At 42.4% G+C, this 14,403-nt stretch overlaps 1 protein-coding gene across 10 annotated transcripts in view; it reads left to right on the forward strand.

The window, feature by feature from the left end:
- MEF2A (myocyte enhancer factor 2A) overlaps positions 1–14,403 on the forward strand; it is a 1,032,288-nt gene that overhangs the window by 988,455 nt on the left and 29,430 nt on the right. For all 10 annotated transcript variants that reach the window (XM_044078398.1, XM_044078400.1, XM_044078392.1 and 7 more), the window contains one exon: positions 11,395–11,521. In XM_044078398.1, the coding sequence (XP_043934333.1) occupies positions 11,395–11,521 (127 nt within the window). The remainder of the gene's footprint in view (positions 1–11,394; positions 11,522–14,403) is intronic.

The raw sequence follows: 14,403 nt of genomic DNA on the forward strand, positions 1-14,403 counted from the left end.
CCATATCTAAAATAATTAATGAAGACCAAACTGGTTTCATACATAACAGGCATACACAGGATAATATTAAAAGAGTATTAACTCTTGATAGATTACCTCAATAGAGAAAAGCATGAAGCATTGATAATAGGTCTAGATATTCAAAAGGCCTTTGACTCCTTAAATTGGGGTTATTTGTTTAAAGTCTTACAGTTATTTGATTTTCCCCCCTTTCTTATAACAATGGTAAAGAAAATCATGAAAATAATCTAGCATATGTCAAATTAGGTCCCTTTACTTCCAAAACAATCCAAATCACTAGAGGTACTAGACAAGGATGTCCCATGTCCCCTATCCTATTTGTTCTGGCCATAGAAATACTTGCCATTTTAATACGTAATAACCCAAAGATAAGAGGTATAAATATATATGACCAATATATTTCTAAAATAATGATGTTTGCTGATGATGTCTTACTTACCTTACCCTACTCTAAGGAAGTATTAGGTGAAGTAGATATAGTAACAACAAATTTCCAAACAAAATCTCAGGACTCTCCTTCAACAAATCTAAATCAAAATATTTATTATTAAATAAAAAAAGAACATACAGGTTCCAGTTAATCATATTATTGGAAAGCAAGTTTCAACTCTAGATTATTTAGGAATAGTCCTAGGCAAGAATATAGAGGAAACCTTACAGCTTATTAACAATGCTAAAGCCATAGACTTAATCAAGACATTAATAAGCAAATGGAATCATTTGTTTATAACATTTGATGGTAGGTTACAACTGATAAAAATGGTTTTGTTACCTAAAATATTATATATATAGCACAAGCCCTTATACTTCCAGCAGGAAAGAAAATCCTTAAAGAAATCGCTTCAACTCTGATGAAATTCCTATGAGACCCCAAAAGAAATAGTGGCATATTCTCATCATATCAGAAAATGTGAACGGGGGGGGGTAAAATTCCCAGAGATTGAAACTTATATAAATGCATCTATAATTAAAATAGTGATGAACTGGATAAATCCTAGATACTCTTCCAATTGGAAACAGTTACACTCCATTATACTAATGAATGAAAATGAAAATTGTCTCCGCGGTGGTGGTGCTGCGGTAGCGTTGTCACCTCACAGTAAGACGCCGTCCGGTTTAATTCTCAGCTAGAGCGTCTTCTGTGTGGAGACATGCGTGAATGGGCGTACCTTTGTTGAAGGTTGTGCATCAGGGCTGGTAACTCGGCACGTAAAAATGAACTACCAATCATTAGCGGATCGGAGTTCCGCTGTGGCGACTCCTAACCGGGAAAAGCCGAAAGACACAAACAACAACAACATACTAATGAATGAAAATTATTTATCAAAGAATGCCATTTTAACTGACAAAGATAATAAGATATGGCACTGTTTAAGTTTAAATTTACAATATAGTACAACAAAATTAACTAAACTAACACTAATAAACAATATTTTTGATGTGTTTAGAAAATTCATTAACACAAATTTAGATATAAAACTGTGGCATAGATTTTAATACCATTTAGTATTACAAGGGATTTCCCTGATAAAACACATGGAGAGATTTTTGGTTTATGGGAAAATAATAACCTATTTTGTTGGTTGCAATGTATTGAAAACAAGCTTTGAACACACAAAGTGTATTTCAACCTATGGCCTATCCTTTAATGACTGGTTGGTTCTTAAGAGTGTCACAGCATACACTAAGGATCTGTGTAGAGTAATACATAACTCATCCTTCAAAACCGTACCTAAAATTATAAACTGGATTTTTGGAATTCTGTGTAATAATATTAGTGTTAAGAATGAGTTATATCTATGTAACACTTTAATTGTCTATAAGACAGCTCCTAAAGAGTCTTACTGGCAATACCTAACTACAGGGTTTCAAGTATTATTATCAGTGGAAGATAAAACAAATATTTTATTTTCAGTTAAACTAACTTCTTATTCACAGTTCTGGAGGATTTTTCATTGGAAATTTCTACACAGATCCTTTTTGACACATGAGAAACACTCAAAAATGAACCCTTCAAACAGCAAGTTATGTTTGAGATGTCATCTGTCCACTAATGCTGACTGGTCTCATATTTTGTTATGACTGTACTAATATTAAACCATACTGGAATGAGATTAACACATTTCTTCAAGCTATCTACACTGATATATTTGTTTTGACAAAGTCTTTAATTTTATTGAATGTTGTTAATAGTAATAATATGAAGAAAGATGACCTGTATTTGTTGTGGGCAATGTTCGCAATAGCCAGAAAATGTATAACTAGAAGATGGAGCTCTAATGTAGCACCCTCAATGGAGGAATTCCTATCATCACTGAAGAAATGCTTACTAATGGAGAAAAGAATTAAAGAGTTAAGAACTTTTCCAAAGCCATTAGTTAATAGTCCATGGAGGAAAGTTTTGAATTTGATTGATACCCTACAGATGGAACCAAACTCTTCCTAACTATCATAGTTTATATATTAACTTATTATTTTACTACAAATGTTTTTATCTGAATCCTTTTTGTCAGGTTGAATGTAAATACTGTAAATAGTTATTGAATGTTATGAATGTATTAAATTATTGTGTTATTTTATCAAAATAAAAATCATTTGAGTAAAAAAAAGGAAGAAGAGGAATCCCCATGTCAGACAGAGGAGGACATTTAAGTATCAGGTGATCTTCACTCCACCCTGCACCCCTTACCCAGTCTCTCAGGGCATAGACTCTGCAGGCCGCACTGCAGACGTTCTGACCACCCCTCAGGACCACTCATAGGAAGATGGTTCTCTGAATTTATTTATAGGTTACAGAACAGTCTAGAACTAGTAGAACAGAGAGACCATTTGGCATAATGGTTAAGGTCTTCTCCTCCCATGCACAAGGTACAAGCTTTAATCCTGACCTGCGGCCAGTTTTTTTGGAGTTTGCATGTTCTCTCTGTGTCTCTGTGGGGCTTCTCCCGCCTCTGAAAAACATGCTGAGTGGTTCCACCTCTAAGTCACCAAAATTGGAGCTGTGAGCAGCAACACAAGCACTGCGTGGTGCCCTAGAGGGGAAAGAGTTGTATAGACCAACCGCTTTGGGCATCTACTGTGATGCACAGTGTCCTCAAGGTAGGAGAACCCAGATCACAAGACTGTGTGCCATGTCAGGGCTATGCTCCCGATGGTGTAAAATATGGCTCTAAGTGAGTAGGTTATGTTGACTAATGTCACCAAATATGCATGGGTATTTGCCGTTGATAATTGGGCCTACTCTGACTTACTTCTGGGACCCATGCTAACAGTGGGAGGGGTGTATGTGCCTCTGTTGGCCAATGTGTGCCTGTCATAATGCTCAGCAGCCCTGGGTCAGTAAGCTACAAGTCAGCTAGTATCCAATTGCCCAGTGTGGGTTACCTGAGATAGTTCTGTTGAGTGAAAGCTGGACATAAAATAAATCAACCTGCTAAACATGAAGTAAGAATTGCTGCACTCAGTGTAGGTTCACTGACAGCACAGAGATGACATCATGGCAAGGAGGATGCTGGACATCTTATGTATCCAGGAGACAAGTTGGAAGGACAGTTTAGCAAAGCCACTTGGCTTGGGGTCCAGAGTCTACTACTCAGGAGGAGGACAGGCTAGAAATGGTGTAGGAATTGCGGTGAGGGAGTTTGCAGAAAACAGTGAGGGATGTGATCAGAATTAGTGACAGACTCATGGCACTCTGATTCCAACTTAATGACAGGGTAGTATTCATAATCTCCACCTATGCCGCACAGCAGGGCTGTGGTCGTGAGGAAAAGGAATGCATTCAGACTGCAGTTGCAGGACCTACTAGATAAGGCAGGACAACATGAATTGGTGTTGATAATGGGTGACTTGAATGCACAAATCAGGACAGACAGAACATGATATGAGGACTGCCTGGGTCCACATGGGTGGGGTAACAGGAATAAAGAAGGAGAGGCCATTCCAGGTTTCTATATTGCAAATGGCTTGATAGTAGCTAACACACATGTGGTTGAGAAAGAGAGACTGTCACAAGATCACATACAAGAGTGGGCAACATGCAAATCAGGTAGACTTCCTCCTACTAAGGAAAGGGTACTGGGGTAGAATCAGTGATTGCAAAGTCACAGCCACAGTGAAACCGTTGGCCCATAGGATAAACCACTGGTTGCCACAATCAGCTGCAAGCAGTGGTCAGAGAAGGCTCTAAAGTCAACAAAGACCAGGCTGAAGACCTGGAAGTTGACTGGAGAAAAAGCACAACAGTTCAAGGAATTAATAGGTGGAGTTGAAGAAGAATGTCAGTGCCTCAAAACTGTGTGCATGGGGACTTCAAAACAGATATGCAGCTGAGTCAGGTATGGAATTAGGTACATAAGGAAAGCTGGTGGTGGAATACAGAAGTCCAGGAAGTCATCAAAAGAAAAAAGGCATGTAGGAAAAGCTGGAAGATAGAAATGGCAGGCCAGACTAGGAAGGAATACTGGTTGGTGAACTAAGAAAGGAGTTGCAATAGCAAAGAACAAGGCATCAGAGCATTCTACTAGCTTCTGGAAAGTGAGTCAGTCGATGGTACAAAGAAACAGGTTGCAAGACAAAAACAAACAGGTAAAAATGATAGTTGGACACCCTTTGTAAGGGATGGCAGCAACAACTTGCATACCAGTCCACAAGACATCAAAGACAGATGGAGTGAGCACTTCTAGCAGCTTCTGAATGAAGAAAACCCCACAGAAGCTGTACTGCTCCAGACACAGGCTGCAATCACAGAAGAGGAGGAGCCCACCATAGAAGACGTAAGAACTGCACGAAGGAAAATGAAGTCAATGAGAGCAGCAGGCTCAGATGAGGTCACAGTAGATATGATGAAGATGCTGTTTGAGATGGGGAGAAATGGCTCTTCAGAGAATAAGCATACTAGTGCCAGTGTTCAAGAACAAAGGGGACATTCAAAACTGTGGGTAGTACAGAGGTATCAAACTTCTGTCACATTGTCAGAAAGTTCTGGCGAAGGTGGTCGATAAGCAAATACTCAGAGTAGTAGAAAGTAACATGGAAGATGAGCAGTTCAGATTCAGATCAGGATGCAGCACAACTGAGCTAATGTTTGTAGTAAGACAGATAGTTGAGAAGAAGCTACAGATGAGAAAAGACTCCAAGTGGGCTTTCCTAGACTTGGAGAAAGCATATGACAAGGTCCCAAGAAAGCTCTTTTGTGCAGTCCTGTGGTGATTTGAAGTGCCAGAAACATTGGTAGAATTTGTGTAAGCTATGTACAAGGGCCCAGTGAATTAAGTACAGACAGTGTTCAGTCAAACAGAATGGTTTCCAGTGGGAGTGGGTGTGCATCAGGGTTTAGCTCCAAGGCCACAGCTGTGCATACTGGTGATTGTCTACATTAGCAAACAGTTTGGAGAAGGCAGATCAACAAAGTTGCTGTATGCAAATGTGGCATTACAGATAGACTCTGAGCAAGAAGTTCAGGATAGGGAAATATAATGCAAAACTGAAGGTACATGGCATGAAAATTATTACAGGTAAGACAGTTGTAATGGCAGTAAATGAGAGATATGAGAAGAAGAGAAAGTAGTGGAATAGGTTTACAGCTTCAAGTGTCTTGCAGGGGTGGTTGAAGAGAAGGGAAGTCTGAATAAGGATCTCAAAGCTAGAATAAGAGGGCTACAGCCAATTGGCACAGAGTGTCAGGTTTAATATATGACAGAAGAATGCCAAAGAAGCCAAAAAGTAAGGTGTACAAAAAAGTGATGCGACAAGTACTACTGTATGGTACAGAAACCTGGATAATAAAGGCAAAGCAGTCGAGGAAGCTAGAGGTGATGAAAATGAAGTGCTTGAGATGTGGTACCTCCAATTGTAGGAAAGGTCAAAGAGAACAGATTACGGTGGTTCTTGCACATGTGCAAAAAAGGCAGAAGACAATCTGGTGAAGAAGATTTCAGACAGACAGGAAGGATGCAAGAGGAAATGAGAGAGTCCAGCAAAGTGTTGGATGGATTGTATGAAAGAAAACCTGCGACAGACAGGCATGAGCATTGAAGAAGGCAGGAGAGTGGTGTTGAATGGAAAGAGATGGCAACGGTTGACATTACATCTCACCTCCATGTAGAAAATGGCAAAAAGGTGGTTGATGATGATGATGATGACTGCAGAGCACTCAGATTGGAATGATGGGAGGGTGGCCTAATGGTTAAGGTGTTTGCCTTACAAACACAAGGTGCATGGTTTGAGTCTCACAAGGGATAATTGGCTAGGCTTAAAATGGCTCGCAAGGGCAGTTAGCTTAGTACTAACCTATGAACCTACTAACCTATGAACCTCTGAACCTTTGATGGGTTCTGCTTCTGAACATGACCACATGTTACAGCGTTTAGATGTGCCCCATTAAGTGATTTGTGTTAGGACAAGTCATTCTGTTTTGAGCTCCTGCAACAGACCTGAACTCTTACTTTTTGACAGGAGCATAAGCTCTCATTCAAAAGGAGTGTGTTCCTTATTCAGATGGGGTTAAAAGGGCACTCTGTCATTCTGTATCTTAAAACACTTCAGTGAGCATGTCCTGTATGTATATATCTGGATGGTTGCACTCTGGGAGTCATGCCCCTGCTTCTGCAAAGGTTCTAGATGGTCTCACTGTGTATAATGTATGCCTTGTGGTGCATATGTATGAGTGAACATTACCAGAGTCAATACTGCCTTCAGTACATACTGCTGCCTTTTAGAATGCACAGAGAATACTTACCAAGGTCCAGCCTAGGGTATCAAAAGCAGTCTGCCAGATATTTTAAGTGGGACCTCAGAAGAGCCAGCAGCCCATCACCCAATAACCTCACAGCCTGAGATGGGATATAAGGCACCAGCAGTTCTTTCAAGTAAGCAAAAGAGTGTTATGATGCCCCTTTACCTGGACAAGCGACTTCTGGTAACATTGTCAAGTGGCAGTCAGGTAGTGGGCATTGTCTAGACCTTTCTGCGTTTGCAAGCCCTGAAGTTCCTTATGGACAGGGAGAAATCCTACATGACTCCATCTCAAAGGATTCTGTTTATTGGAAGGAACCGGACATTCTTTACTAACTGTCTTTCCTGTCTGAATAGATGGCCGTGGATGTCATGGTCTTGGCTTCTTGCATAAAGGTCTAGAAACAGATCAGTGCTTAGTTGCTTCTGTACCTCTTCATAGGTTCATAGGTAGGTACTAGGCTATCGGCCCAAGGGCCTACATAATCCTAGCCAACAAGGTTCCCTGGTTTACGCCACCCAAGAAAGTTATTTTCCTGTACCACTGTCGAGCAGAGACACAGAAGTGATCCCCGGGGTGTATTTCCTATTTCCCATCCACTCATCAAGATTTTTCTTGAAGAGTGCTAATGAAGAACTTTGCTTGACATAGATGGGTAGCCTATTCCAGAGTATGGGAAGTCTCTGGGAACAGGAATCTATCCCTCCAGCATGTCCTGTTTATTGTTAGGTCCCTAGAGCGTGTAGCTCAGAGGGATTGGGATTTCTTTAGGTGTAGCATGTCCAACAGCTCTGGGTTTGACTTAGCTTTATATGTTAGGCAGAGATCACCTCGGAGTAGGCGATGTGCGACGGAGTAAAGCTGGGGTTTTTTGAGGCGGTCATTGTAGGGCATTTGTTTGATGCCAGTAATCCTCTTTGTGAGGTACTTCTGTGGCCTTTCCAGCTGCTGCTGATGTCTTGTGAGGTAAATTCCAAAAGGGGCATTGTACTCCATAATGGGTCTAATGAGTGTCGAGTAGAGGGGAACAGTGACCTCTTTTTTCCTGGATGAGAACCCTTTTATGATGAGGTGTGCCACATAGAAGGACTTCCTGACTACTGTGGCGATGTGACTATCAAAGGAGAGACTACTGTCCACCTGGGTCCCAAGGTCTCTTATCACACATTCGGTGTTAAGTAGATTGCTGCGTATGTGGTAGTTCATGGGTACAGAGTTTTTACCAAAGGGGATGACACTGCACTTTTTGGCATTGAGCTTGAGGCCATGGCTCTGACACCAGGCATCTGTCTCAGCGAGGCCCTTCTGTAGGATGTCCACATCATTTGGGGACTTGCCTATGGCTCCTAGTTTGCAGTCATCTGCGAACTTCGTTAGCCATAGGCCTTCTGTGTTAGCATGTACTTCAGAGAAGTAGATAACAAACAGGAGAGGTCCCAGGACGGAACCCTGTGGTACTCCACTTGTCACTGCTTTGAGGTCAGATTTGGAGTCTGCAACTTTTACACTGTGGGTTCTGTCAGTGAGTCAGTTGGCAATCCATCTTGTGACTTAGGGATTTATACCTAGTTTAGTGAGTTTATGGGCTTCATGATAACCACTACCTTCAACATTCTTTCGGCCCACTGTCGTCACACTGTGATGTTGCAGTGGATAATGAGAAGCCTTTGTCTTTAGAGTTGTCATGCCCTCATGGACCTTTTCCTAATGCAAGATGCATGTCTTCAGATTTGGAGCAGCGGAATCTTCTGTCCAGCCTTATTGTTAGCCTGCTGTTTCTGTTATAGATTCTGATGGCAGATGCTTTTTTTGGGAGCATGGGGAATTTGCTGGCTGCTTTTGAATGCAAGGCATGTGCAGCCCAAGGAAAGAGGGTCTGCACATACACCTTCTTAGTTGAAATGCTGTTCTTCACACACTGCAGGATTTAGAAAAGGATCTGACACTCAAGCTCATTTGTTTCTAACAGGCATCTAGTATTTGGCATGGTACGTGTGCACCTTCTTTACTGGAAAATATAGGTTGTCTGATAGTGGATCAGAGACTGAGACATTGTTATCACAGTCTTTCACATCCTGTGGTAGGTAAATGTGCTGATGAATTTTTTCAGCTGCAGTTCTAGCCTTCTCCTGGAACTGGTGACAGCAAGGCCTACATAATCAAGGTCTTCGGAATTCGAGCACCATAGAAATAGACTTTTTACCACAGAGTAAAAAGCAGTTATTCGTCTCTTCCTTTTGGTTAAGCAGGGCATGTGGGTGATGGTTGTGGTTGCCTTCTCTTTTCAGCGAGAGAGGAGAGTCTTGTACTTTTCCTTCCTTTCCTCCTGATTCCCTGCCATCCTTACAAAAATTTAGAATGAAAGCCAGTAATGCATTTTTGTCATCCTGTTGTAACCAGGAAGGGTGTAGTTTTGAGTTGCTGGTTGTATTGTAGTCCTTCCCAGTATCACTCAAAAGAGCCCAGCTCAGTAGGGGTTGCAACCAGCTCCACTTTTTGACATAGCTGCTTCAGTAGATCCTCTTATCCCAGAGAATCTTCTAGAGGATGTTTTAGTGTTCATTGAGTTTGCCAACACCAGAAACCCTTCCACTCATCAAACTTACTCTGCACATCAGACACCTAATTGGCTTGGTCTAAGTTAATCCGTAGTTAGGGAGCATGTGTCTGTCATGTCTCTACATCCTTATGTCATGGACAGCAAAAATGTGATGCATCAAAAGTTTGTGAAGCAGTTTTTCAGAGGTGTTCACTTTCACCATCCTGTGAAGAATCCACCTAGGTAGATTATCATCATGACTGAGATGCTAGCCCATCCTCCATTTCAACTGAGAAATTCTACAGACTTGAAATTCATGTTGAGAAGTATGCTGCTTTTAATAGCTTTTGCCTTTTCCAAAATAATTTAAAGTTGCAAACACTTATTGGTGCTTTACAGGAATTGTTGTTCCTCTAGATTAAATCTATTTTCTTTTGGATGTGGTTTCAGAAGAGTCCTTAGACTAGTCCTTACACCAGTCTGTTCAGAGAGAGTCCATCATAACCTCAGTATCATTATCTCCGGCGTAATTTTAAGGAAATCCTCAAATTCAGAAAGACAGACCAGCTTCTCATTTACTTTTATCTCCAGGTAAAAGCAGCTTGGCTGAGTCAAAGCAAATCCTGTCAAAATGAATTGCTAATTGCATCATTATTTCCACTAGCATCATACTAACACCCGGCCACTGTGGACAAAGGCATGTACACCACACGTGGTTGCTTGCAGTGTCTGTTTCAAAAATGTATCCATTGTGGACATTTTTTCCATAGCCATGTGTTTGACAGTTTGGACATTCACCTAGTAGTACTGCTTAGAATTTGATTCTGTGATTCCAGTGTTAGGACTACATTAACACCCTGGACTTGGCCACTTTGGAGCATTCCTTCTAGTAAGGTGCTTTTGTCTTTTTTCTGTCTTCACTGCCTACCAGACATCTGCTGTCTGCTGCAATAGCCCATTCTTTCCGCATCATGAAGGTGAGAATTAGTTATAGTGTGGCTGTCTTCCAGCCAGCCAACAATGAAAGTTTTTCTAGCCCATCCCTGCTGTGGCTGAAATGCACATTTGCAGGTAAAAAGGACTGCAGTGGTTGGCCCCTGTAAGCATGTGTTTTCTTGGCATATTAAAGGCTACTGGACAGATGTGACTTGATAGATTCAAGTGCACATTCTTGTCCCATATGCTGTATCCTGTGTACTTTTCTCTGTCTGTCTCTCTCACTCTTTCTCTCTCACTCTCTTTCTCTCTCTCTCTCTAGTAGGTGCTGGAATTGCAGTAGTCAAGATCACCTCCCTTCCCCCAAAATGATGTTATCTTTGGCCATTCTTTCCCACCCTTCCTTGTTGTCTTCTCCAAATCCCAGGTCACGAATCAATCTCTGGTCATCTGAGTTGCACTCAGGGCTTTATCCTTCTGCTCAACAGAGCCAGCTACCCTTAGAGGGGCTTTTTTTTGGTACAGTTTGGGATTGTTCTGAGTCATTACCCTCTCCAGAGAGGATGAAGTAAAATGTAGCAGATATGTAAGGATGAAGTAAAATGTAGCAGATATGTAAGTATTCCCATTATCAGTTTGCACTCTCCAGTGGGTATTTTCTACTTTTCCTCCGACCTCCTTGGGATGGATTCATACATCATTGCAGGTGGCTGTTCTGAGAAGTTTAAATGTTTTATAATTTTTTATATTCCTTTTCTCTTTTTTTCTGTATATGCCTGCTCAGTTTTCTGAAAGATGAGTGGGTGAGCAGAAGGGTTAGATATGTCCTCTGTATTTGTGTGAGATGTCATAACATGACCAGCCGATGGCATGTATGCCTCCAAGTACAGCAGACAAAGAATACAGTGACTCTGTGGCAAGATAAGATTCTTAGAAGAGAAAATTGTAGATATTTCAAAGGGCCCCATCAAAGATCAGTTGATTGGGTGAGTACTCACATATCTGTCATTTCCTTACAGGTGTTCTTCAGAGGATGCAAAAGTAAGCCTTGCAAAGGGAAAGTAGGAATGCCAGAGCACCTTTAAGCTTCATGAAGAAAAGGAATGAATAAGCTATTTTTCTCTGTTGCTTTAATGTAATTGTCATTTTTGTTCTGTTACAGATTACCCCCTGTCTAGTGCTGATTTAGCTGCTCTCCAGGGATTGACCTCACCAGGAATGCTGTCATTAGGACAGGTGTCAGCTTGGCAGCAGCACCATTTAGGACAAGCAGCTCTTAGTTCTCTTGTGTAAGTAGAATTTATTTTATTTGTTAACCAAGTGAGCCCATCGGACATAAGTGACCCCTTTCAGGGACAACCCAGGAGTGCTGTGTGGTTAAGTGACTTGTTTAGAGTCATGTAGTCGGCAAACTGAGATTGAGAGAGTTAAACCCTGGACTACCAGATGCAGCTTATTAACAGCTCATTGCCTTAATCCTCTATGCTAACTGCCATACTTTGAATAGATTACAAGTAGAATGTTGCTTCTTTTCCAGGAAACGAAGCTGATGAAAATGAATGCAGTCTAGAGTCTATGTACCCTAATAGTAGTGATAATGTTGTCATGGTAATGTACTTTTGTTTTTTGCCTGTACCCAAGCCTATACTGTAGAATGTAGTAAGGTAGAAGCCAAGCTGACACAGTGGAATGTGATAAGATGGAAGTATTAAAGTCAAAATGATGTTTTGTCTTTTTCGTGATCCAGCTTTTCTTTTATAAGTGGCAAGTGCGGTTTTGCTTGCACTAAAGATGCATAAGCATTTCTACAAACTTTCACGTCTGCTGTTTGATTCCTTTGTTCAAATGCATCAGTTAATCAGGCTATTTACACAGGCTCTCACTTAGGACAACACTGCTGTGTGCGGTACACAGAAGCTATTATATCTGTCATAGCAGTACAAGGAAATGCAGTTGTCTCCCTGTTTTGAAAACCACAATTCCATTTAAAGGTTTTGGCCAGTAGACTTCATTTTGTATCCCATCCTCAAATTCAAGAGCACATTTGGATTTTAAGCTTTACATAATGGTCCAAGGCTAGAATGCTGGTTTTCAGATCATGTAACTGGTACATTGTCATTCCTTTTAGGAGTGGAGAGATGCTCCCAGCACTTTGACATATAAGAAGAGACACTCATGGACATGGAGGGATTCATAGTCTGTATTATAAAGACTTATCCTTTGAGAGTGGACAGTATTTTTTCAGTTGACTATTTCTTATTTATATTTACTTTTACTGGAGTCGTAATAAATGTACAGTGATATCCATGGCTTGAACATGGTGATCTGTATGTGTCATTGTGATGCACTGTCTTCTTACTAGCAAGGTGCATCTTGTGTCATACTGTAATTCTCTGTTCCCTTCCATTAGAGAAGAAAATCTAGACCCTGATAATACACACTCAACCCTGACATTCAGCACCACAGTCTTTTCCCAAATGCAAGCTGTGAGCATTGCAGGCTGAAACCCCATAGCTGTGCTGGAGGTCTAACATCACCTACTGTATTTTTAATGTAAAAAAATGTTGTTTCATTGTATTCAGTATTTCTCATAATTGCATAGTTACAGTGCTATTGGTTTGTGGTCACCCAGGATTATAGAATAGAAGGCTGTTAGGAGAAATAGCTGGTGGTAATAAGAATATGATGTGATGTAAAAAATCTCATGGGACCTGATAGCACCGATGCATTAAAAAAAAATATGTTAAGTTCGTAATGTTTTGATCTGAAGTAGTTAACTTCATTTGTCCATCAACCTATGGGTTATTGGATCCATATCGGATCCGAGCCGGCAGCTTCCAACAGCTAAGATCCGAGCTCTAAGCCCCTCCCCCTTGCCCATAATCCCCTGCTATCCCTTCCTGACCTCAGATCTAGTTTGCCGCGGTTCTCTTCAGCAGCTTGATCGAGCTTCCAGGCGTGGTATCTGTGGATTTGTGAGAAGAATCTTTCTTTTTTCTTAGTCTAATCAGAATTTTTGTGTGTGTGTGTGTGTGTGTGTGTGTGTGTGTGTGTGTGTGTGTGTGTGTGTGTGTGTGTGTGTTAAGTAGACTCCCAGTAGCGTTAAGGCTTTATTGATCTAATTTTTAGTATCCCCCCCCCCGTGTTTGCGTTAGGGTGTGTGGTTTTGGGGCCTAGCAAGTGTGTTGTTTTTCTTTGATAGCTATGGCAGAGGCACCCAAAATATTTTTCTCAAAGTGTACCGAGTGTGGCCATAAGCTGTCCCCAGCGGATGACCACACTCTGTGCGTTTTATGCCTTGGGGTTGAACACCTTTCCTCCGGCTGCACTATTTGCGCAGCATTCAACCCCAGGGCCCTTAAGGACCGGAGGGCGAAGCTGATTCTGGAGGGACTTCTGCCCCCAAACCCGGCTTCGTCCTCTGGTCCCTCTGTGACACCTGCCGCGGCTGCGGCAGCGCCACCTGCTATTCCCCTTCCCCTGGCCGGGACTCAGCCTCATACCTTGGGCCAGGAGGAGAGGGAAGCCAGAAAGGAGAAATGCCGGGAAAAGCACCACAAGCGGCGGGCCGAAGCTTCTGCATCGGCCCCGCCAGCCAAATGGGTTTCTCCTCCCAGGGCCTCCGAGTCTTCTCCTTCCCAGCTCCGATTCCCCCACTTCTCCCCAGGGCCGGAGGAGGAGGAGACCTGGTCGCCTTCGAGGTCATCGAGGCAGCACTCCTGGCCCGCCTCTGTGGCCTCATCAAGGTCTACTCGCAGTATGTCCGACGCAGACTTGGACCAGATGATGCGTAGGTTTCTCCAGGCCCAGCTGCAGATGGGAGTGCTCCTGCCTCCCCCCACTCTGGGGGGGAGCTCGACCCCCTTTTTCACCCCGATTGCTCCTTCTCTGACCCACTACCGGGGTTCGAAGCTCTCGGAGCCGGGTAGCGTCGGAGCCGGGGGACTGTTGGCGCCGATAGTATCGGGTACGTCGGCGCTGATAGCACCTTCGAGTCTGTCGGGTCCATTTTCTTCGGATCTGAGCTCTTGGAGCCGAGAGCTGAGCTTCGGATCCGGAGGTGTCAGTATGGCTTCGGCTCCATTTCGGTCGGAGCATACTGGCCCTTCGGATCCGACCACGTCGGCGCTGGCTCCGATCCGCACGTCGGATCCGAGGGAGGGTCTGCTCT

The sequence above is a fragment of the Protopterus annectens genome, chromosome 7.part0 (assembly GCF_019279795.1).
Source record: "Protopterus annectens isolate FY-2018-M chromosome 7.part0, PAN1.0, whole genome shotgun sequence".
Taxonomy (NCBI): Eukaryota; Metazoa; Chordata; order Ceratodontiformes; family Protopteridae; genus Protopterus; species Protopterus annectens.